At 53.4% G+C, this 25,168-nt stretch overlaps 1 protein-coding gene across 6 annotated transcripts in view; it reads right to left on the minus strand.

Moving 5' to 3' along the window:
* The window catches only part of ATP9B (ATPase phospholipid transporting 9B), a 157,254-nt gene that overhangs the window by 68,189 nt on the left and 63,897 nt on the right, over positions 1 to 25,168 (minus strand). For all 6 annotated transcript variants that reach the window (XM_039839358.1, XM_039839349.1, XM_039839342.1 and 3 more), the window contains 3 exons: positions 21,599 to 21,679; positions 16,894 to 16,969; positions 11,246 to 11,322 (listed from right to left, as the gene is read on the minus strand). In XM_039839358.1, the coding sequence (XP_039695292.1) occupies positions 11,246 to 11,322; positions 16,894 to 16,969; positions 21,599 to 21,679 (234 nt within the window). The remainder of the gene's footprint in view (positions 1 to 11,245; positions 11,323 to 16,893; positions 16,970 to 21,598; positions 21,680 to 25,168) is intronic.

Below are 25,168 nucleotides of genomic sequence, written 5' to 3' on the forward strand. Positions count from 1 at the left end.
TGAGGTGCTTCCAGCCCAGCGTCCCCACGAGCCCTCTCCCTGCCCAGCTTGGCCCTTTCGCACCGCCCTCCCTGCCAGCCCCGGCTGTCAAAGTCGCCCTTCAGAGCTTGGGGACAGCCTACCAACACGGACCCCACAGACGAGGAGCCTGTTTCGAATGCCCTGTGAACGCGTCAGCCACATCAGCAGCGAGCTCCTGGAGGGACAGTCACATACCTACGTCCTCGCTGCGTCTGCCAACGCGCCACACATAACACGTGCTCGCAGGGGGGACGGAGGAGCAGCAGGCCAGCGTCCCGGGCACTCCCGCAGAGGAGGAAAGGACGGCACAGACCGCCGAGAGCCACACTCGGCTTGTCAGCGAGGAACCGCGGGCAGGAGAACGTGGACAGAAGCGACCTCACACTGATTAGTGACCTGCACACGCCACCCAGAACCAGCCGAGGAATGAGATCAGACCAGAAACAGAAGCGAGGCCGGCCAGCAGACGCTCCCCCTTTGCTAGGGTGACAAAACCACGGCCAAAACCCTCCCATTTCATTTTGAAACACTGCCATTGTAACAGCAGCAGAACAACAAAGTGCACATTTTTATTCACCATAAGGGGGAGAATAACTAAACGACTCTATTGACTCTTAAAACTTACGTCTTTCCTGAGCAGTGTAAATCTTACTTTATAAAAGAGATTCAGATCTTGAGCATCCTTCTTTTTAACGTACTACCTCAGCATTAATACATAGAAAATGTAGTTATCACCTAGCATGTAATACATCCTTATAACGAATTAAAATGTGTGTTAAATGAAATTGTGCAAAGAACACGATACTTTAAAATGTCCCAGAATCCATTTACTTATATTTTCTGGTTTTAGTTCATTAGTGACCATAAATTATCTTTAAAATTTTTATGATTCTTTACTCGGCAAGCCGAAGTTTAAGAGTAGGTCTCAAATAAGAATTGATTACTAATTGAAGAACGGGAGGGAACTTTTCAATCCGACTTTCTTCTTCAATCTAAAATATATTCCACGGTAACCTGAGCTGACTGCTAACGAGGCAAAGAGCACACTCGCCCTCCTGAAAATAGGCTGCTGCGAAGCCATCCTCATTTATCCAGGGTGCAGGCGAATGCATCATCTTAGATCGAAATTAAACCTTGGGAGCAGTCATTTTTCTTTATATTGTTTGGAATTAAAAACATATTAAATTGAACCATTATGAAAATTCTGTTCTCTATATTGTGTTTCAGACCATGTCTGTATCTTAAGGCTATGAAACAATTTTTGTAATTATAATAAAAAAAAAACAAATTATTGGCTTTAACTTAAGAAAATTGTTGCTTGAATGACTAAATATCCAACCCAAACTAAATAAATCCTCCCCTAAATTGTACCGTACTCAAGCTGCTCATTTCCACAGGTTAATGAACTTCACGTGGTGATGTTACATTTGTCTTTTTCCTGTCTCATTTTTCTGTCTCTATTTTGTGGTGGCAGAGTGTCTGTAACACAGCCGGGCAGTTACACGCTGCTACGTAACAGGTCGGCGACCGGCACGGCTGCGGTGAAAAGAACACCTTGTCCTTCACGGCAGCACTGACAGCCAAGTCCACAGAAATCCCAGCCGTGCGGCCGGAAGACATCACTTGAGTTCCCGGCCTCGCTTCCCAAACTCTGAAGTCACTTAATTCGGAACATTAAAAAACAACGACGGTCCTTAAGTAAGTCGCTCCAAAAATAAGTCCTCACTTATTAAGGGCTTACTGTGTGCAAAACCGAAGGACAGACAGAGGACAGAGGCACCCATGATGAGCTCCCTCTCTTGATGACCATCTCCTTGAAGACGGCGTGTCCTTCTAGCCCCGGGCGCCAATGGCGGCGGGCTGAGAAGGGCAGACCGGTCGCAGTGTTTCTTCACTCGGGGTCACGGCACGGGACACGGTGTCCACCTGCAGACCCAGGCCTCAGCCCCGCGTCTGCCAGGGCTTCCTGCACGGACGGGGTCCGTCGGCGGGCACGCCTGTCCCGCCGGCACAGCGGTCGGAGGGCACGCGCGTGTGAGAGCAGAGTGCCGGGCACAGCGCTGCGCTCTGCCCCAGGGGCTCCGAGCTCCCAGTCGTGTCTCCCCTGAATCCCGGCAAAGGCGAGTGCCAGTCTGTGCTCATCGAAGGGCCCTCTCGGGTGACAGCCAGGGAGCCCACACACCTTCGCCGCTGCTCTCAGTGACCGACTCCTGTGTCCATTCAGTCAGTACTTACCAGCCCCTAACGCGTTTGCCCGAGCACATTACAAGCTGGGCCTGAAGTCTACGAAATGAACGAAACACACAGCTTTAGCCCTCGAGAAATGAAATGAAAGCCAGGCCATGAGAAGATAAATCACTTGACTGTGTTCATGTTTCCCTTTCCAAACACAGGGGATATGTCCGTGCCTGAGCAGAGGGGTCGAGGCGCCAGGGAGGGCACTGCCCTGGGTGGTCTGGCCCGGGGCTGGAGCTCGGGGAGCAGAGGGCACCCGCAGGGCTTGGTCTAAGGAGCAAGTGCGTGAGGGCAGCGGTCATCAGGCTTCTCACTGTCGGGAACGAGCTGCAACGTGGGAAAAGAAAACTAGAAGAAAGCCAGGGACCTAAACCGGAACTGGAAGCGTATCTGAACTCACGGTGTCAATACACACAGATGTAAAAATAAATACAGGCTTAAAGGTGTGTGCATGCACACCTGGCCACCCTTCCCCCCCCGCCCCCCCCCCAGTCCGCTGTGTGGGCCTGGGAACGACACATCTGAACAGCAACGAGCACATCCAGCTCCCAGATCCTGACTCCTAATTACCATCTGCTGAGAGGAACGTGGGGCTGATCTCGGGCTGGGGCAGAGAAGGCGCAAGATGAGTCTGGATCATCTTTCTGTGACAGAAAGAACAAAATCCCCCGGGAGAGCCAGACAAGCAGGGTTGCTGCTTCGCTCGCCAGTGTGCAAGGCCCCACCAACACTGGGACGCACAACCTTTGCGGTCCAGAAGCTTCCATTTCAGAGAACGAGTCAGGCGGACGACTAGTTACACACTTACACAGGCACAGTGTGCTCGGAGCGTGCTGCACGCCTGGAGGAGGCGGCAGTGGAGGTCCTGGTGTCCTGGTGCTCGCTGTGAGAGCAGCAGGAACCCCGAACTAACGTTATGCACCCTGGTTTGTAAATGTGGCGCTGGGTGTGACACGGAACAAACTGGGAGACAGAGCTGTCTGGGTGAGAGATAATGGAGCGGGACGAGGCTGAGGATCAGGAGGTAGATGAGCTGAGACACAGGGGGCGGGCTGTATGGACGGGGACCAAGTACACAGTCCCAACTCTGGGAAATGAGACCAGCCAGGGAACGGGTCCCAATGGAGGGGAGGGGACATCCGCGCAAGGCCTCAGAGGGCCGGGGACGCGCGTGGATGCTAGCCGTCACACCTGCTGAGCCCCATGAAGCAGGGAGCAGGCACCAGTGCGGGCGCGAGAGCAGAGTCTGCAGAGCGCACACAGCGGGACCACAGCGCAGGCGCTGCAGGCCGCTGGCCGCCTGGGCAGCTGTTTTGGGAGCGCCTTTGCGGGTCAGTGTAAAACAGGTCCTTTGAAATCCTTAGAGTGTTAGGGTGAAACTCCTTAAGAAACCTGTAAACTGTTAATGTAAAGAATTCCTTCCCTTTGAAAGCATATTTTGAAAGCATAAAATTTTGTGAGCTACTAGATTTGCTTCAAAAAATAAAAATAACCTCCCCAAAGGCCTGTGAGTTACAGCTCTGAAACGGGGTCTTATTTATGTGTTTGCTTGTTTAGAAATTCATGTTTCGAGGCAGTGAGAGAGCCAGGTAGCACAGCTGCCCGGGCGCCCAGCCGTCCCCCTGTGACTCTGTGCGGCCTTCCACTGTCAACTCAGAATGACGCCACGTTCTCGCCGCACCCAGCAGGGAAAAGCAGCTCAACAAGTCCCCTCTGAGAGTCCTGGCAGGACGGACCGGGTCTTCGGCGGGCCCTCCCCACCAGGCCGGACCCCAGCACAGACCTGGCTGACTCACGCCGGTCTTCGGGGATACTCAGCCCCCAGGCGACAAGGCTGCATGCCACAGCCACATGGCGCCGGGCTCCGTTAGATACAGACGAGTTGCTGAGAACGAGTGAGCGCAGTACGGGCGGCCTGACGCCTGTCACAGGAGCCCCCATCCCTTGGGCCACTCCCTCCAGGCCCGCGGGGAGGCGGGCGGGCACTACAGGCCAACGGCCACCGCTCCCTCCACCCACAGGGCTCTCCAGGTCAGCCGGGTGCCCCCCGACGGTGAGCAGATGCCCAGCGGCCTCCATCGAGGCCTGGTGACGGTGGGCCGCGTTTGCGGAGAGGGCCACTAACCGTCAGGAACACATTCCGGCTCATTTAAAACGTCCTCGTCTCTCGAAAACATGATTGAGAAACATGTCGGCACAGCGACCCCTACATCGTTAGAAATGGGAGTATCTGACGTAATCTACCCCACAGAGGTCTGTGTTCCAAACGTGTTCACAGCAGAGCTCAGAAAATTTCATTCCGACCCAAGGTATCAGAAAGTTTTGATTTTGACAGTACTAAGTAGTTTAAAAATGAGCGTTGTGGAAATGCTGGACGTGGATGAGTGCCCCCCACCCCGTAAGGGTCCCAGGCCAGTAATAGCTCACCGCAGTGGGAAATCCACACTCACGGGGTACAGTTTAAAGTTTTCCCAACGGTAATTAGTAGCTGACAAGGCTAATTACACAGGGGGAAAGCAAGCTACTGAAGTTCATGTTAAACTGATGTTAAAAGCCCCCCGCTGCGCGGTGTCCCCTCCCGGCCCGCAGCGCCGAGGACAGGCGCCCCACACAGCCTGCAGGCGCTGACCGCCAGCTTCATCCCTGAGGGGAGGGTCACAGGGCCCCAGGCCGCTCGGCCACCCTCCCCACGACACAGTGAGGAAAGCAGCTGATGCTCCCAGGGACTCTCCCCAGCGAATTCTGCTTCAGCGCCCGCCCACACCGCGCACAGGACCGCTGCTGATGCCCGGTGACCAGAAGCGGCCCGGTGTGCAGAGTCACCACCAGGAGCATCCGCCTCACGCCGAGCCACCCTGCTTGCTGGCTCACAGCCCCGGGAAGGTGACATTCACCCTGAGAACTTCAGAGTGACAGGGGACTCTCATCATCGCCCTGACCGCCTTCCTGCCGGTTCCGTCAGAAGCTTTGAAACTGGCGTTTCTGACTCTCGACCTTACTGGACACTTCAGACCACGTTTCTCACCCATCCCAAAAGGCTTTCATCAGGAATGCTTCCGAATAACTGGGGAGTAATAAGCACTCACTTTTGTGAGAATTAGGTCATCGCCAGTTGCACAAATTTCTAACAGTTTTTATGGCCTCGGGGAAAAGAATCGAGGATTTCAAAACCCAAAGTCCGTAATCAAAATACGTTATCTGCTGCGTGAATAAATGGTCTGTCTGTTAGGATTCTGGCCGTGGGGAATTCGGCCGGGCTGCCCTGAGCGGGCGAGATGCCACCGCACACTCCTGACTTCACAGGCGACCCGCGGCCAGGAAGCCCGTCCCGGCCAGGACCGACGGACGGCTAAGTCTTCGCAGTGATTCCAAGGACCCGCCTGAAATAAATATGAGTGCGTCCCTTACTTAGAACACCTGCTTCTCAGTCCACTTCCTATTTAAAGGGGACTCGGGGACCACGTCCAATTTTGGTCCGAGCGCGGTACGTCCCAGGTGTCGTCAGGGCTGCTCCTCCACCAGCGAGCATCTCGCCCCTCTGCCGCTCTCCTGAAATGATACGTTTATTTATACTCGCACGGCTGACGAGGACACACAGCCTCTCGCGGAGCAGCTGGAGCCCTGGAGCGTGCGCGGGCGGCGTGCGCGCTCGCTTTGTTGCCGGTTGTCTCTCTGGTTCATCTTGCCTGTGGCGGCTCTGAAACGCTATGATTTGTTAATATTAATAACAGTTATCCAAAAAGCGTTCCCCAAGCCTTTTCATCTACGTAGACTGACTGTAATACTATATTCTACGGCATGTAGCTCTTTTGTGAAGCACATGATCACATTTTTAAACAAGTATTTAAATCCGAAAATATTTTTGCTCAAGAAGGTAACTATTAAAAAAATTAAGGGGTGCTGAGACTGCATGTAACCATCAGTAAAGAGAAAAATAAGTTATTCTACTGTAATATTTTAACATAAACCAACACAACTTTGAGAATATTAATAAAGTGTCCTTTTTAAAATGAGAAAGCTCTTCTCCGAAATAGCCTTGATATCGCAACGTGCAAAGTGCACCACAGCTGACTCTATTTTGTTCTATTATCTGAAAACGCCTTTACAACAACTCAGAGAATAAGCAGGGCTCTAATTCACATAATGGCATACATCACCTGTCTGTCAATGAGACGTCTGAAAGCATCTTTTTATTAGAAACACAAATCAATATGCCCCAGGGATTACAATAACTGCTGGAAGCAATTTGTATTATCATTTCATCCTTGATGTTCTGGCTCTGAGCAACTTATTATTATGAATGGCGTGAAAATGGCAACCTGTCACAATTGATTTTTCTTAACCTCCCGTAAGTATTTTTTCTCTCTTAAATGTAATCAAGTGTCATCTTATTAAATATATCTCAAGCTAGGTTTTATAAAGCAGTCCATTACTCAAGTTGCACTCCTTATAATTTAAATTTTCACTAAATATTATCGTAAAAGTAATTGCTCAGTAATAAAAAACTTTTGATTTGTTCAAAGTTTTAAAATAAAACCTCGAATGTGTGCGGACCCATCCCCCTGCTTTACACCTGTCCCCAGCTGGCACTACGAGGAAACACTGCAATCCTGAAAAGGAGCTTTAAGAACCTTTTGCCTTATAATTTTCTCCCCTCTAACAATACTGTAGGTTTACTCTGAATCCCCGAGTCTGGATAAACGCTACATTTAAAAAAGCATTCTAACAAACTTCTGCAATAAGCCTACGGCTGGATATTCTGATGATATAAAATGACCCAGTTAGACTTCAGGATTCAGTGTCAAAGACCCATCGAAAAGGATGGATTCAGGTGGGACCTTGGTCAGGCACTGAGCCAGTGGCAGCTTGACGAGCTCACCTAAGGACTCTCTTTGCATCCTGGTCATGGTGACCACGAAGGGCAGTGGCTCTCAGTCTCTTTAGTACACATCAGACCCCACCCTCCGATTTCCGACTCAGAATGGGGGTGGGGGTGGGGCGGCGTCCAGGGCCCAGAATCTGTCGGTAGGAATGAAGCTCAAGTCACCAACCCAGGGCCACTCGACCGGGGCATGAGGTCAGGCCATGTGGGCCAGGTGTCACAGCACGAGGTGGCAGCTAGAGAAAGTGCCTCTGTTTTTTAAATGCGTACTTGAGACATTTAAGGAGACAGGCAAGGTGTCTGGTCGACCCGCTTTTTGGGTACATGAGTGATACGTGCTCTTCTCCTTACTTTTCTGTTTGAAGATTTCAAGGACAAATGGACAAAATGAAAACAAAAAGGATAAATGGTCAAAATAAGGCGTGGGACGTGAGCTGACTAGAATGACAAGTTTAAAAATTTATTTTATGAGGAAACCAATACAACTGGTTAAATACCTAACATCCATGGGCTCAGCTCTGGGAGACCAGCCCACAAGAACGTCTGGCCTACTCGTAGAAGTCACATGTCCTCACACGCGTCATCAGTGACAAAGGCTGGTGGTGCCTCCAGATGGCGACAGGAGTCCTAGAAAAGCCTTCACCAGATACGGCCTGTGCTGAGCGTGGGGAGACCAGGAGGGGGCCCTGTGGGGTGAGTACTGAGAGCGTCGTGACGTTATGACATCTAATATCGTAACCGTAGGGCCCTCTGCTGCCACGACCTGGCTGGCCGCCTTCACGGTAGGCGTTTATACCGCCATGGCGGTACATACCTCTACCCCTCTGTCACACCCGACGTGGCCGTCTGCCACTTTGGACAGTTGTATCTTTGCTTCTGCTTTGGGGCTCCAGAAAATCGGCCTCAGAAAACCGCACTGGCTCCGTCCCAAACTGGAGGTCGCAGCCCCGGGGCCCTTCACGAGCTGGACCTGCTGGGCTCTGACCCTCTGGGCTATCGGAGCGCCAGACTCTTACCACGCCCTACGTCGATGTCACGGCCACCAAGGCTGGTCACTAATTTTTTTCTCTTAAATCAGCACTGCTCTTACGGTAGCATTTTATGTCCTAGGAACTGAAAGCAATTCTACAAATCTGCATGTTCCTATTACATACTCTACAATGCAAGTGGCAGATAAATGAAAAATACGGAGCGAGAGGGAGGGGAGGGGCAAGGAGGGCGGGGAGAAGGACACCGACTGGCTGACCGATCGATGACTGTAAATATTTCATATAAATCGAAGAAGCCATGCCGTATTTTATACAGTAGCTATTCTCCAGATAACAATATACCATTTTCTTTTACGTGATCCTGCTTATATACTTAGGTTACTACTGGATGCCCATGAAACTTATCGTTCCATGGAACACGTTTTCTTCTTTATAAACGAAGACCCTCGCTCTGCCATTGAGAGCATTAATAGTTTTGTGCTATTGATTTTCTCACCACCAACAAACAAAATCAATACGACCCTTTTCCGCAGCACAGTTGGCCGTTTTTATCACCACCGCCTCTCTGGCGCCCCAGGCACCTGCCTGACAGGGCGACAGGGTGACAGGGCTCCGCCTTCGCCCCTCACCCTGGCCGCAGTGCCCGGGACACACACCCTTCGTCCCCCACGGCCTCCTGAAGGGCCCTCCTGCCCCTGCACCTGAATGGACCCGAATGAATCCGTGATGGCGACATTCAGCTCACCCGTGCTCTCCTGATGGCCAAGTCCGAGACCCTCCCCACTGCCCTCGCCCCGTCACCCGTCACCCGCACGGCACCAGCCGCCACTGGCCCCCAGGCGCGGAGAAGCGCCTCCTCCCCGCTCCTCCCCGGCTGCCTCCCTCGGCCCCGCGCCTTCGCCTCTGGCTTCGGGGTCCCTGAGACCCCCTCTCCTCTGGCCGTGGGGAAGGGCACGCGTGGCGGTCGCTGTGCAGTGCTCCTGTCCGCCCTCCTCCTGCTGAGGGCAGGGCTAGATTTCCTGAGTCCGTCACCTGAATCGTCGCCGAATCGCTGTGGCCGAGGGAGGGCGCCCTCCTCGCTCGCTGGCAGAAGCCGCACACGGGGTCAGTGTGGACGCTGCCATGGCCGTTTCTTCTTGTCCAGTGGGCAGGGCCGCGTGTTTCCAGAGGGCCCCTGGGGGACCGTGATGAGCAGAGCCCCTGCCGACACGCCGGACACGAGCCGAGAGGAGACCGCTGTGGCTTAGGGCCCCCCGCACCGCGGCACGACAGAGACGGGGCTCACTCGGAAATACGTATCTTCAGCCCGTACTGCTCCGCCGACAATGGGCTCCACAGCGAAATGCCCCTGACCCCCGGACCCGTCAGTCAGCGCCCTCGCGTCCGCCCCACGCGTACGACGGCGGTCCGGCTGGGGACCGGGACAGGCTTGCCCCGGAACGCTCCGGCGGGACCTGGGTGCGCGACGCGCTTCCCTGCCACGTGTTCACGTCTCATCCCCACCGGCCCGCTCTGAAGTCTGAGCCGTGCGGGGACAGTGATGTGCAGCCTCCCGGTGGCAACGTCCCGTGATGGTGGACGGCGATCTCGTCCTCCCTGCCTCTCCCGCTCCGCCTGCGCCGGCACTCCCAGGGGACTGCACGGTCCCTCTGTCCCTCGCAGCGTGCTTGCAACCTTCCCTTGACTTTTATTCTTATAAATGACGTTTAACAGTTCATGACGTGTGCACATCTGGAGAGTTCCTCTCTCTCCTCACTGTACGAAAAGCTCTCCACGCCAAGGTGGACCTCCACGGCGCTCGGCCCCTCAGGGAGGAGCAACAACCCCGCTGGCAGCTGCTGCCTCCGGCACCGCCATCTCCCCGCCCTAAGACAGACGGCAGCGTGTCCCCCGCGGGCTGTCCTGTGGGTGCGGGACCTGCTGCACATCAAGCATGTAGCAGGGCACTGCTGCCACCATTTCCTTCCAGAAGGGGGACACTGAACCGCTGACTGAGCACCATGATGGCACCGGCCAGTGGAGGACATTTGCTCCGTGTGTGAGACCAACAGACAAGCAGCAGACAAACCCTGAAGGTGCCTGCTACTGTAGGACACGTCCTGCAGACAGCGAGGAAGTCTAGAGGCTGTTTAAAAAACAGGGAGGGAAAGAGAAGGGGCAGGAGGCAGAAGAGGGCAGGTGTGGGAGGCTGAGGGGGGCAACCCTGGAGGGCGAGGGTGGGGGCTGCCCCTGGAGTGGGGGGCAGAAACCAGACCCGGGGCGCTCGCACCCCACGGCGCACCCCTCTCAGTGGGGACAGCTGCCCTGGCAGCGAGGGCTCAAGAACCATGGCCTCCGTTCACACATCGCATTTCACTTCGTAGAAAGATGACAATGGGTAACAACTACTGAGTAGTCAGACTCAGGGTTAAGCCACTTGCCCGGGGTCAACAGGCTGGCTGTGGCTTACCCAGACGGTGACCTGCAGTCACCCTCCAGGGCCAGAGTTAACTGTGGTCATCCACTGGAGGTCGGTCACATAAGTAACTCTGACCGACCCCCTTTCTATTATGATTTCACTTACGTACACGTGTTGACTGCATAAGTAACAATTTTAGGGATATGACAGGAACGTAATCAGCTTAGAAATATAATCGAGCAGTCTTTAAAATTAAAATCTGGTTTTTAATATACTTCTAAAATGGAAATAAATAAAACTAGTTTAACAATATAACACTATTAAATTAAATACTATAAAAACATTAATACAGATTTCTTTATCTTAAAAATGAACCATCAACAGAGTGCAAACTGTAAAATAGATTGTAGAGAAATTAAGAAACCCACAATTAACTGTCAAATTATAGGCAAATTATATATTCAACAATGAAAATTTAAGAGACATATAAAACTCTGATTAACCAAGAAAAGATACTTTGGAAATTCTTCCGTATAAGCATGTTGTTACAAAAATACAGAAAAATCATATCCCAAACCACCAGCATTTTTGAAAGTCTGTTTTTACGTTATACATCAAGCTAAAGTTAAGGCGCTATTCGGAACTACATGTACGTTCTCACAGAAAGGACAGAAAGGAAGAAGCAAGGTCATCGCAGCGGCCGCCCTTAATCTAGCCTACCTTATTGTTTGGGTTGGATGTGTTCAGTACACTTCGAGTCTCTTTTCCAGTATAAATGACAACACCTATTACAGTACCTGCAAAACACGAAAGCGGTCCTTACAGAGATACTTTAAAGGGTGAGCACAGAGATAACGCTTTCTAATCAATCATTCTGATGGAAGTAGTATTACACTTAACGTTTTATAATTTTATCCAACAGCACATTTAATTTGACTCGTTCGAGAAAACCTAATCTCAACTTTTAAAATAAACCTTGAAAACCTCAAATGATTTCGTAAGCAATACAAATTTACCTACGTATAACATAGTATGTACTGACATTCTTTTCACTGAAAACAGGAAGAGTGAGTGACATTGCTCATTCGTCAACGTCCACTAAAACGGTAGGTCACTCCAACCCCGAAGTTAAATTAAGGGGGCCGCCTTCTTAACGGGTCAAGTGTCCACGTGCCCTGCGAACCACGACAGCAGCAGCTGAGCCAGTTTCTCCCGACGAGGCTCCACGAGCATCTTTCTGTCCTAAGGAGTAAACACTGCCGGACACGAGGGCCTTCGCTCCCATTTTGGCACGTGCGCGATTAAGAAGAGAGGAAGGCTACAGAAACGTTTGATTCGCGTTCAGATGTTGTTACTCTCTTTTGCTCACATCTCCTGAAAGTCTGGTTTTCTAACAGTACACGTCACGACGAAATGGTCTATCAAACTTAAGACAAAAGAGTAATAAAATACCCCTAGAACAAGCCACCGGTTAGAAAGGCTCAGAGAACTCCTCTCTAGGATGTTAAATTACAAAGCATGGAAATCTGTTTCTGGAACTGCAGGTATGCATAATTTATAACCCTAATTTTTGCAAATTTTGAGGGTGAGAAAGACCGCACATCCGTACTACTCACTGAAATCAACAACTAGGGTCACCTTAGTTTACTGTATGAAGTTCAGGGGGACGTCACGGAGAACCCACGGACCAAGCACCTGTGGGGTGAACCCTGCACACCAAGCGCATTCTGTGAACCGCTTCCGCCAGGAACGTCCAGGAGACGGGGCGCTGGAGCGCCGCTCTGCAGCGGCTTCGCAGACGGGGACACTTTTTTTTTTTTTCCAGGATGATCATTTCCTTTTCTCCCCTGTCTAAAACGTGTGCCTCTGGGAAAGCTGTGACGCCTGAATTGCTGTCTTCTTAAAAGCAGAGTCGGCCCCTGTCTGGCACACAAGCTAACCCCCACCACACATGTGCTGTCTTTATATATCATTATTCAAATAAACTTTCTAGATGTGATGTCTGAACTGAGTATACAGAAAAATAGTAAATGCACAATGACATAATACTTTAAAAACTTTCCTAATTTATCAATAAGTTAATCAAAACAAAGTGACGCCGATGTTAAATGGGCACAAAAATAGAACAAGACAAATTGCAAAATTAACTTTTTTTAGCATTAGCAGAACAAACAAGTCTCAGAGAAGACCAACAAGTTAATCAAGCTAGAAACCGCTGTCCTAAAATGCAGGTGAACTATTAGTGATGCTGATTCCGGGCTGGCGGCGCAGTGTAAAGTATCCAGAACGAAATCTGAGAAATGACTAACAAGAAACACTCCACTGGGGCACATACGGAACAAAATCGGTGTGCTAGATGCTCCACACTTAAGAAGTACCTAGCGGAAATCCTCACGCAATGCGCGTGCAGCGCCTGCGAGTCGCCTCATCTACCTCTCGCTAGAAAGGGCGCTCCCTGCACCCAGAGCAGCGCCCACGTCTGAGTCTGCCGTGCGTTTTAATCGCTGAGGCCAGCACGTCTGGCGTGTCCCCTTTCTCTCTGACAGAGGGTGTGTATTTCAGGCCGGAGGCTGAGAGAATCTGCATGCACAGCACAGAGAAATGTGGGAAGAGGGTGACCTGTGACCTGCACGTAAGAGAGAGCCACAAAACACCACGTCCATCAGAACTGAGAAAGACGGACTATGAGAAAGACAATATGTCGCAGACAGACAGACAGACAGACAGACAGACAGACAGGCTGAGCGCCATCACCCAACCAAACTCTCCTGCCTCCCAGCTCCACACTGAGGAGCGCCATGCAGGGCGCGGAGACCGCTGGGCATACGGCTGGGCTGCCACAGGCCTCGGCCACAATTCCCGGGGCCGGCGGTCCTGGGGCCCATGTGAGCCCGCCCACGGACAGCAGGGATTCTGCGTGCTGGGACCCATGGGAAGGGGATGAGAGCTCCTCGCAGCGCAGATGCCAGGGCTGGCCGTGAACCCGTGAACACTGCACCCCTGCCAGGTGCAGCCACAGCCCTTGAGGAAGACGGCGCGTTAGTCCCCAGAGTTACCAGGAGACCGAGGCCACAAACACACACAGAGCGTGGCAGGAAGGGGGGAGGGTGCGGCAGACTGGAGCTCCTCCAACCGTGCCACTGGGGAAGGCCTCAGAAAACAGAGTGACGGATAGACCCCGGCCCACACCCCTGCCCCCCAAACTGCCCGAGACGAAGGCTTGAGAAGCAGCAACGCCCGCCCCTTGCTGTGAGTCATGTACTCCACACTGGCGTGTGTCCTTTGCTGTTCCCACGTCCCCTGCCTGCTCAGCCAGAAGGGCTTTTGTTCTCGTGCTCTGAGAGGTCCCTCCGGGGTGGTCTTGGCCTCTTAGCACCCCACCCAAGATCGTGAATGCTCCTCTCGAGCCGGCCTGGCAAACGTGCACGGCCGGGTCGAGACCGTCACTGTGCTGTGAGCCCCAGTTCTGTAACGTACCCCAACGGTCAGTTCACAGAGGGTCAGTATGAAACACAAACAAAAGGAGGGAACGCACGCCTCCAGCTTTCTAGCGCTGAGTTGCTCTAACAGGTTCCAAACGACCACTCGCATCTTCTGCGCTTGCCACACCATGCCGCCTCCGCGTGTGCGGGCCACAGGGGCCCTCGCCACGGCTCTCCGCTGCCTCCGGGTCTCGGCCTCTTAAGGCCAGAACACCCCTCCCCCGCCTCTCTCCAGAACCCTGACTCTGCTCTGAAGAAACGACAGTCTCCAAACGGACAAGGGGAAGCGGCACAGTGGCACAGGAAGCTGTGCCTGCCCCTCCGGTGTCCCACGTCTCCATGTCTGTCTGCGGTGTGTGTGACCGGACCCTCGCTCCCAAGGCTTCAGGTCCCACAATGAGGGCAGGCTGGAGTTCACACCCCCACCCCATGAGGCACCTTGAATCCACGTGACACGTAACTTTTAAAGAATAAGAACAAAACTTCTGACCTTCCTCTCCCGACTTGCGTCGGGCCTAAGGGGGCTCGGCGCCCCCGCTGCTGCCGGGAGCCTGTACCCTTCCGTGCCCCCCACAGCTGGCGTGTGCTAGCACAGAGTCCAGGGACTGTTGACATCAACAAGGTTTGTAAATAAAGATAAGTACGTGTCAAAAGATTCGAAATTAATGAAAAAGGCCTTTAAAAAGGTCCGAAGTTTGGAAAGGCTGGTTTCAAGGCAGGCTAAGCACTTAGAACTGAGCTCGGCGTGCCGAGGGGGTAGGACGGGCTCCTCGGGTAGCAGGTGGGCTGCGACGCCTGACCGCATCCGTGGGCCAAAGCACGTGGCCAGGAGCCGCCACTGCCCAGGGCCTGGAGCCCGCTGCGCTGGGGGAGGGGACGCTCACGGGGTCGTGGGGGACGGGGGTAGGGGATGCAGAGCCTTTGGCTCTGGCTGACTCTGTCCCTCTGAGGAGAAGGCCCCAAGCCAACAGTGGTGGGGATCTGCGCCACCTGTCCAACACACAGGGACCCAAAGACCAACAAAGTGGCCAGAACAAGGGACTCTCTGAGTATCTCTACTGATGAACTCGACCTGATCCTTTATTAGGGATAAGCCCAGTGCACTGAAGACACAGCAGGATCCAGCACCTAGAGACAGAAAGCACAAAGCATGTCACCGAGTCCCAGCGTGCGCATGCTGTCCCGTGAACACCCTCCTAGAAACTCCCAAGCGGAGCAGTGACGGGTGCGGCCGTGGAGGGCGGCACGCCCGGGTTCGCATCCGGCTCCACCGCGGACCGGCCATGTGGCAGTGCAGCAGGCCTCGAGTGCCACTGTCCTTCGCCCGCCCGCTGAGGCTCACGGGGACAGCCCTCACCAAGCTGTGGGAAGGCGGACGCGACCCATGACTATCAGCAAGGTGAACACAAGACTGTCACATGGAGGAAGGGTGAGGACGAACCCTAGGTCTGCCGCTGGCTGCAGAGGCTCCCTCCGTGGTGGCCGCGGGGCCCTCTGAGGGCCACACGCCGGAGCCTGGCCCCCAAGGTCTCCGTGCGGCGGGCTACCCTGGTTTCCTCTCGCTTTTTATTCCAACCAACTATAAACATCCACCAGCACAAAAACAACATCACGCCCCTCACAGAGTCCCCCCTCTCAAAATGGCCACTGCTGCCAGCCGGCTTTCTTTCAAGAGAGAAGACGTTGGGACGAAATGAACCGCCTTTCGCTCTCCACCCTGAAAGGCCACCCCGCTTCTGCTGCAAGGCCAGTGTCACACCTGACACGGAGCGGCCTGCGGGCCAGGCACGCCAGCCCCCTGCCCGTCTCTGGCCCCGTGGTCCCTCAGCACCGGGCCTTCCAGGCCTTCGCCCAGCGGCTGGCGCCGTTGCAGTGCTGCCCAGGGCCCGCGGCCACCCCGCTCATGGCCGCAAGCCCTCTGCCTCTGGTGCGGTGTCTCCTCTGCAGCCCCCGAGCAGGGCCGTTTTCGGCCTATTGGTTTTCAGGGTCCTGGACTTCGCCGGGAGACCCAGGACAGCTGACATTGCCTGTCTCGTTTTAGCAGCGTCTTCCTTGCCCATGGCTGCCGAGGACGGGGCCCACAGGACTTTGTTCCACATTGTGTCACTGGGGCCTGCTCTGGAGCAGGGGTCCCAGACAACACCGTGAGGAGAGCGAGTGAGCTCTAGAGAGGAGGGCCGCCAGCCTCGGGGCAGACGCTGAGAAGAGAGACCCCCCCCTCCCCGAATGTCTCCTAGTGTCCCTGTGCCCACTGGTGTCCTTAATGCTGCTGCTAAGCTCTGTCCCGGCGCCCTCAGCAAGCTAAGGTGGCAAGCATTTAGATGGTCTGCTCCTCCCAGAGAGATGCACCTTCCGAAACGTCAACTTAAGTGGCCTCCTGTCTAATCACTAGGGATGCCCCAGTATCCTCTGATTTTACTCAAAAAGAAAAAAGAAAAAAAAGGCGACCCTTCATCCCACCCTTAAGGGGCCCGCCTCCCGAGGCCCCCGCTCCACATAGCACGCCGAGACAGCCCGCCACACGGACCTCTGCGAACTCTGCTATGTGACTCGGGGACGAAAAGCCTCTACGGTCACCGTGTGCTCCTCAGTGCCGCTGAGCCCCTCGGTAATGCACACTGACAGGTGTGTCAAGGACACGTGTCACAGCCAGCCACAGGGCTACCACCCACAGCTGCTCCTGGCCTTGCAGCCACAGTGCAGAGCAGGGAGACCAGCATAGGCCACGCCCCGGGCTGGTCCGTGCCCGCTGAGCTGGAGAGGACAATTTATAAGGTCCCCACGTGATGCAAGGGACTTTGAGAAACACTTGTTTGGAATCACCCCAAAACACAAAGCATCACCTGTACGTGAGCATTCGCTCTAAAAGCACAGCTTGCTACTTACCCGATGCAACGACGGTGCTTGCCCACAAGGTGTTTTCTATGCTGAGACTTTCATGCACGGGCGGGTCACTGTCATCCTGTGCACGGGGACAAAAAGAGGACAGCGAGTTACCAGATTTTTATTACTGGTGCATCAGATGTCCACTGCGTTAAGAGGTCCGCAAGCTGGATGCACTGACCAGCAGGAGAAGGCACTGCGAAACAGGGGTGACAAACAAGGGCATCTAGACAGAGGATGCTGGGAGGCCGGGGAGCAGGGAGCAGCAGGCATCCCTCCCACCTGGACGCCACCCCAGGGGCAGAATCTGCCTGCTGGAGCTATTATGGAACTGTGAAATCTGCTGAAGGCCAGCCACTTCCCGGGGAAGGTGTGGCTGGTCACTCTGGATAATCTGGGTGGGTTTCAGGTCTCAGCACGCACAGCTCCCTGCTCCCACCCCTAGCTGTGTGGCAGGCAGCTGTGGCATCTGCAGCACCTTGCACACAGACTGTGGGAAGCATGGCGGACAAAGAGAACCCCCCTCCCCCCAAATACTGAGGGTCTGTGCTCCGATGGCTGATGACTGCTTCTGGTCACAGAGGCGCAGGCCTAGAGGTGGGCAGCCCTTGCTGCTGCACCACCCCCGCTATAGCGAGCCCCTCCCCCTCCAGTTCAAGGACTTCCAGGAGATTCGAAGCAGAAGTGCCCTTACAGCCCCTTCGTTTTTCTCCTTTTTGGAGCCAGACATTAAAGACTACGATGTTAAAACACAACTTCATGTATGGAGAAAAATTGAGTACACTTGACCCAGGAACGGCTCAGAAAAGACTTCAGACAACCTTATGTTTACACTTCAGGCTGATCCTCAGCAAAGCTGGAGCCTACAACAGCAACAACAAAACAATGACAAAAACCCAGCAAAGTCTGAGGAAGGAGAAGAATTTGACTTCTAGAGTTACCACCTGACTATATTTAAATGTCCAGTGTTCAACAAAAAATACCAAGACATGAAAAGATACAGAAAAGTATGGTCCATTTAAAGCAAAATACAAATCAACAGAAACCTTGCCTGAAAAAGACCTGACGGCAGATATACTAGACAAAGACTTTAAGAGAAAAAGGTTGAAGATGTTCAAGGAAATGAAGATGTGGAGAAAGTAAAGGGTACTTGCACGAAACAAAAGCGTGACTGCAGAGACAGGAAGCCCGCAGACAGCAGAAGAAAGTCACGAGCTGAGAGGACGACGCAGGCCTGGCGGACTGCGGGTGCGCTCCACGCGGCGCCGGAGGCAGGTCAGCCCCGCGGTCCCAGCCACGACCCAGCAAACTGAGCACGTACGGGGGATGAATCCCGACAACTGCTGATGCGTGCATTTATTATTTAAGGTGCGAAACAAAATTATTCTCTAACGCGAATTCTGGATCGCTGTGTCACAGTGATCCCTGTGTCCGTCTACCCCAGGCTGTGAGCTGTGTGTTTGTGGCTGACCTTGGCCTTGGGAGCGCCTAGCACAGAGCAGGTGCTCAAACGTGTCTGGCAGTGAGCGAACTGAGAACGAACGCGTGTGGGCTCTCCTTGACACCCCTCGCCCCTCGCTGTAGCGGCCTGTGTCTGTCCTGGGCCACCCCGCCCCTGCCACACATGTCTCGGGGCTCCCGTAGAACACTCCGCCTGCAGCTGTCCACCACCAACAGACCGACCGCAAAAGCACAAACGGGTATGATTTTCTTAGTTTGAAACTCTCCCATGTTTCCCCTAATACAGAAATTTAAAAATGATCAACACAGGCATATGTATCTTTTAGTATTTTCACACTGTGTCACACTCCAAGAGAAACGACGGCATTAAAAATGGTAAGGATGGTTTAAGGCTTTCTGAGCTGTGAATGAAAGGTCCCACCGCTTGGCATGGAGACAGCGGCTGGCTCTCCCGTCACTCTGGCGCCCACCTCCCACGGCTACGTGTTGAGGGGCGCACGCTGCCTGCGCGGGGCCCTTTCGGTTCCGCGACAGCAGGGACGGGCTCCCCACAGCCAGCGCTCTTCTCCCAGCGGGAGAACTACTGAGAGACGGCTCCGTGCCAGGCTCGCAGAGCACAGGGCAAGGGCTGCGGAGATCGGCAAGAAACCGTCTCCAAACTTCCTCTTCGGGTTCCCTTCTCCTGTAGTTTCAAAAGATCAAATTTGCCTTGAGGCGGGAGAATGCAAAATGTTACAATTTCAAGCTGTCTTCTCAATAGTATATCCTATCTTAAAAACAAAAGAGACTTGCTTTTTAACAGGAGAGCATTTTGATTGGAAAAGCACAGTGATAAGTGTGCTATAGTTTGCAAAGAAATGAAGCAGAAAAATGCATCATAAAAAAGATTAAATGTGACTACGATGTTCAAAACTGGCTACAGTTTTAAACTCCAGGCCTCAGAGAGAACAGCATGTCTTGAACAATAAGCAAAATTAGCATCAATACTAATATGAATCATTTATATAGAACAAAATGTCATAGTGACTAGTCAGCAAGTTAGGTTCCTCAGACACTGTTCTAAGGTAAGCCGAAGCAGAAGTTATTCACAGTGTGCATATGTATGTTAGACTCTGCACAGGCCGCAAAAACCATGATATGTCTATTGAATTAATTTGTTCTGATTCTTATTTAACCATTTAGACCGATAAAAAATAAACATATGTTTCCTCCTTCATACACTATATACCTTACTCAATAAAAAAAGACATAGGCAGATACCACTTTTTAAAAGGTTCAGTTGATATTTCAGTAACTAAACTAAATTTCACTTTCTAGTTACAAAACTGGTTATTAGCACATTTTTGTTCTTCTTTTTTGCAAAATAAACACAAAAATAGATTGTCCATTGAGTAATTCAGAACTCAAGACCGATCTATTTAAAAGGAGCGTAAACAAAACCTGGCCAGGTACGCGAAATGGAGGCCGCGGAAGGCCATGCGCTTGAATCACACGAAGGACGCACTGCGACCTGCCCAGGTGAACACGTCGTAAGTCACCGCAAACGCCCTGGAGTCAGAACCCTGGGCACGCGCCGCCCCTGCACTCTCCCGGCCTGGGCTGGCCGCACCATTGAGGCGCCTGGCCCACTTGGGGTAACTGTGCTTGGCAGCATGTTCTCTCTCACGTGGCTGCCGCATGCATGAGCTCCAGGGTCCTGTCACTCTCACAGTTGCCTGCAGGGTTTGGGGAGGCTGTGGGGCCATAAAGAAACCCGGGGGACCACCAAAGACCCAAGGGAGCCAGGAAGTGTAGAGAAATCTTTCACAAACACCGATGTCATCATTTCTTCTGAAAACCCTTACGTGGCTCCTTCCTTCTCTCAACAAGACCTTCAGACCGGTCGTCCCTCCAGCCCACGTCTGTGTTCTCAGTCACATACGTGATCCCACGTGCTCAGTCACACACATCATGGCACACGGTCACACACTCAGCTGCACACACTCTGTGGTACACACACTGTCGCACACTCAGTGCCAGTCACATACTAGGTCACACACTCACAGAGATACTGAGTCACATACTCAGTGACACGCACACACACGCACACTCAAGAACCGTCAGGCGCACTCAGTGACGGGCTCAGCGGCGTGTGTCCGCGACCCGGCTTCGCGGCCTTGGGCTTCCAGCCACGCTTCTCGCTCGCTCGCTCGCTCCCGCTCTGACCCGTGTGCTCCCGCACGTCGTCCAGCCAACGGCTCTAGCTTTTAGCGAGTGACAAGCACTATGACCCCGCGGAACGGGAAGAAAGCCAGTAATGCCCCGGAACGTTAACAGTGGTTAAGGTAATCACTCTCAATTGATGGGGCCCAGGGTGCTTTTTTGTAAGATTTTTTTCTCATGTATGCTCAATTGTCTTTAATAGGAACATGCTTTTCTCATAAACATTTTTTAAAAAACACAGACAGACCTTAGTTTTCTTCAGAACTTGTTACAAAGAACTTATCCCCAGGACATCTCCCTCTGTGTCCGCGAACGCCTGTCTTGCACGTGCTCTCACCGGAGCACAGAGTCACCAGGTGACGCCCATACTTTTGCATCCCCAAGCTTTGCGCCCCGTGTGACCGAGACTGAAACGGCGTCGGCTGCACCAGCAGAAACCTTGTCCAGCCGCTGCGGCGGCTGGACATAAAGCACAGTCACACAGGAGCAGCCCTTCAGTGGGACAAAGCATGTATGATATCGGACAAGCTGCCGAAATCGGAAGTCGCTTAGTCCTCCGGGTCCCACTGAGCAGCTGGTGGAAGAGGGGACTTTGAGCTGCGCCAAAACATCATGATAATGAAAACAATGGAGAATGAAACATACATGTGCATGGAAGGAGACGGACAGACAGACAGACACACCTACCCTGCTAATAAAAATCAAGAAACAACGGGGTTATCGTTGAAGATTGACCATTATCCAAAGCCAAAACCGAAATAGCTGAATTACTTCATTTTGCGGACTGATAACATTTTAAAGGAGAAGGATCTTCTCAAGTGTAACTACGCTAAAACAGGACAAATGTTCTCTGAATGTATCCCAAAGACATACCTGATAAAGGAAAATGTAAGAACTTGAAATGTTTCCTAGGTTTTTCCTTTTTAGTCCTGAATTTCAATTTCAATTTCTTCTTGATTTAATTACTCTTTCAAAATAAAGGTTTGCTATTTTTAATTTATATACACAATGACTATGTTTGTATTTAACAAAAGGTGTGACTTACCCTGGTAAATGTGCCTTCAAAACTGTGAATATCCAGTTGTGGTTTCTGAGCATGAACATAAGCACTGATAGAAAAAAGATCCTGGAATACAGAATATCTAAATTAATTACTTATAATTAAAATTTCTTAAACATTTTTCAATTACCCGTTAATACTTTTACATACTATTTACCAAAAGTGATGGTTTTCTTATATTCTGTGTGCCCACATTATGAGTTCGGATGGAAGATAACTAAAACAAACCATCTTTCAGCTCAGCAGGTGGTGGTGTCGCTGACTCTGCAGACGCCTGTCAAAGCACCGAGAGGCAAGGGTGCCGTCTCTGCGACCCGGGAGGCCCCACGACTCCGGCTCTTGAGGCAGAGGCTGCGCATGAGCATTTGGCAGTCGTATGAGACCCACAGTGCTCCAGCCCTGGCGGGGTCTGAGCTTTACAAAGCGCCTGGTGAATACCGACACCTGTGCCCGCGCTTCTCCCAGTGGCCCCCTCAGCTGTCATACACTGTCGCCTTCCCTGGAGCCACGTCTCCTGTGTGCGGGATCACAGCCCCGTGACCACAGTCATAAAACCGTGGGAAGGCTGTGCCTTCCCCCACGTCGCAGCCACTCCACGGAAGCGGGTCTGCAGCAGACTAGGCGCATGCTTTCCGCCGTGTCACACACCCATGGCACGTCGGGTCTAAACAGGTCTCCAGAGATGAGGTCTCCAGCACCTTACTTCAAGATAATTATAAAAGTGTCTTCATTGGTCCAGAAAGTTTAGTTTGTCTTATTAACATAACAGAGTTATGTCAAGCAAACAACAAATTTCAACTTTTTGATGAGACATGATCACTTTCACCAGGAGGTCACAAAAAATTTACAATACCGAACGATCCCTGTCTGTCTGGACTTTGACAAAACCATACCCACGTGGGATTCTGAGTGGGCTACACACCGGAGAGCCCAGGAAGAGTGACTTTACACGTCGGCCTCACATGTACTAAAAGGACCAGCTTCTACTTGACATTCTCAGACAGAAGTCCAAAGCGCACAGGTGTGCGGCACACCTGAATTCAGTTATGCAAGTGACAATGTGGGTGGAAAGTGACCGAACTGATTCATGGGGACTCAGGTAATGCTGGGTAAATTACACCCACAGACAGAGATTATTTATACTTGAGTATCTTCTCAGGGTAGAGTCTTAAAGATCTTTTAATTATTGATGTTTTAGTTGATCCTAAAAAATTATTCCTAACTGGCTATCAGGAAGCTGGACAGATACAACACAGAAGTGAAAACCATCTGTCTTCTACACAGGGGTGACATTGTGTGGGACAGTGACACCGGTCCACACATGAGGAGTGATGGAACTTCAGCCCGTCTTTGTCCCAGGCCCCTGCCTCTCGACTGCACAGGACCCGGCACGCTGCTGTCCCCTCGAGGAGGACGGGAGTCCCTCCTCCGTTTCATTGGCACTGCCAGAGTCACCAATGAGTGTCAAGAGCAGTCTGCAGACTCTCGATGAGAGTCAAAATGTGACTTCTAAATTTAAGGAACGTCCTATAGTGTGACTGTGGGTCTGATGTGGCAAACTTGCGACTCCTGAAGAACTAAGGGAGGGAGAGGAAAGCAGCCACCTTGAGAAGAGGCGCCGCCCGACGTAGCCCCCAGCACGGCAAGGCGACGGCGCCGGGCTTCGGAACAGGGTCGAGCACCCCGGTCAGTCCCGAGCCCACGCCATGGCCTCAGCGCGCCACTGTGCTTGGACGCCGCCGGCCGTGCCCCGCCTGGACTGCTCGCGAGCCGTCCCGGGCGCGGGGCAGCTGCCACGTGCGGGCGGAGCTCTCGGGGCACAGCCTGCAAGTCTCGTCGCTTGGAAGGCTGGACTCGCGGGTCCCAAATGCTGGCTGCGACTCTGCGCTGGACCCGACCCGCTCTAACAGGGCTGCTTCGACGGTGGCGTGCGCCATGCCACGCTGAATGCAGCGACAGCCTCACGGGCACATGTCAGACCGGCGGCGGGTGCAGAATGCGGACCATGCGAAGAGACACAAGCCACAAAAACGGGATGGTGGCTGGATCGCCCGCCATCAAGAGCCCCTGCCCCAGCGGGCCATCAGAAACCGAGCCGCCGTCAGCCCCCCGTGACCCCTGCCCAAAGCTGCAAGTGGGGCGCCTATTACGAAGACGCGGGCCCTTCCATGGCCCCATCTGTCTCCGGCGTGTCTCCCTGCTGTCACCATGCGCTGGCATTCCAGATCAGCCTCAGTTTGCTACAGGACCACAGGTCCGACCCAGTGTGTCCTCCCCGCACCGCCCAGGCCTAGTGAGGCAGTCTGATAACCACGTGCTGCTGTCCCAGAGGGAATGGTCTGCTCCAGGCCGCGGCCAAGATACGTGGGGACCGGGAGGACTGAGAAGACGGGGAGTCAGGGCGGCGGCCTGGTGCCTGAGGACACTGGACCGCCCAGCACAGGCCCCGCCCAGCACAGGCCCCGCCCAGCGGGGAGGCCCAGGGCCCAACTGTCTTTGCTGCTCAGAACTGCTCGTGCGTCCCCACCCCGGGACCTCCTGCGCCTGTGCAAGCTTCTGCCAGCGTGTGGAGCTTGAGATTCAAAGCTGACAGCTGGGTTTTCTCGGAGGGACTTTGCGTTGAGCGGGCACTGGTATAACTGTTCATTCGAGTGACATGGCTCCTGGCTGACACCAGCTTCCCCTCCGGGGGGCAGAGGGTGCCCGTGGGTCGGCCCGTGGAAGCCGGCGAGGTGCACCAGGACTCCCTGGGGACAGCGGCCTCCCCCTGGCGGGGCTCTTGCCACCCGAGTGCTCGGGGTGACCGTGGAGGCCCCGGGAGGGTGGTCTGGAAGCTCGGCCTGTGTCCTCAGCTTCCAGCCATGCCTGTCCTTCTCTGCGCTGGCCCTGCTGTCACATAGCACGGTCACGAGCAGGACGACACATTGGATCCCAGAATTCCTCCCTGGGGTAGTCTTGACGGGGCACCGAGTTTATAGTTTTGGGGTTTTGTTGTTTTTGCCTCAGAGTAGGCTGTTCTGGCTGGTGACAGTCCCCGGAGACGAAGATCGGCGGCCGGCTGGAGAGAGGGGACCGCGGAGGAGAGCCGGCGGCCGGGTCTGTGCGCGCTGACCCCCAGGTGCTGGCGCGGCGGCCCCACCGCGGGAGAGACCGGTGTCTGGCCTCGCCCCGCAAGGGTGAACCCGCCAGCTCCACACCGGACAAGGTGTCCTCATGGAAGACAGAGCCCTCGGCGTCCTTCGCCGCGGACTCACTGTGGCAATGAGCTGTGGGGAGGACCGACGTGCGCCATGTCTGGACGCAGCCCCTCTCCATGTCCCTCCCCTCCTGCTCACCAGGCTGGACGGCGGCAGACATTTGGGACAGCTGAAAGTCACATGTCGAGGATGACGGAGCTGTCTCCTCAGCCTTGGACCACCCACCCCTGGGATGCCAAGCGGCGGGGAGGGGACTTCTCCCGCAACATGGGCTGGAAGAGGGAGGCTCTCTGGACCTCGGAGCAGAGAGAGATTCAGCACACGACGTTAGGCGCCTCCAACGTCCCCTCCGAAAGCT

This window comes from Pteropus medius, unplaced genomic scaffold (genome assembly GCF_902729225.1).
Source record: "Pteropus medius unplaced genomic scaffold, Ma_sr-lr_union100, whole genome shotgun sequence".
In the NCBI taxonomy this organism is placed as follows: domain Eukaryota; kingdom Metazoa; phylum Chordata; class Mammalia; order Chiroptera; family Pteropodidae; genus Pteropus; species Pteropus medius.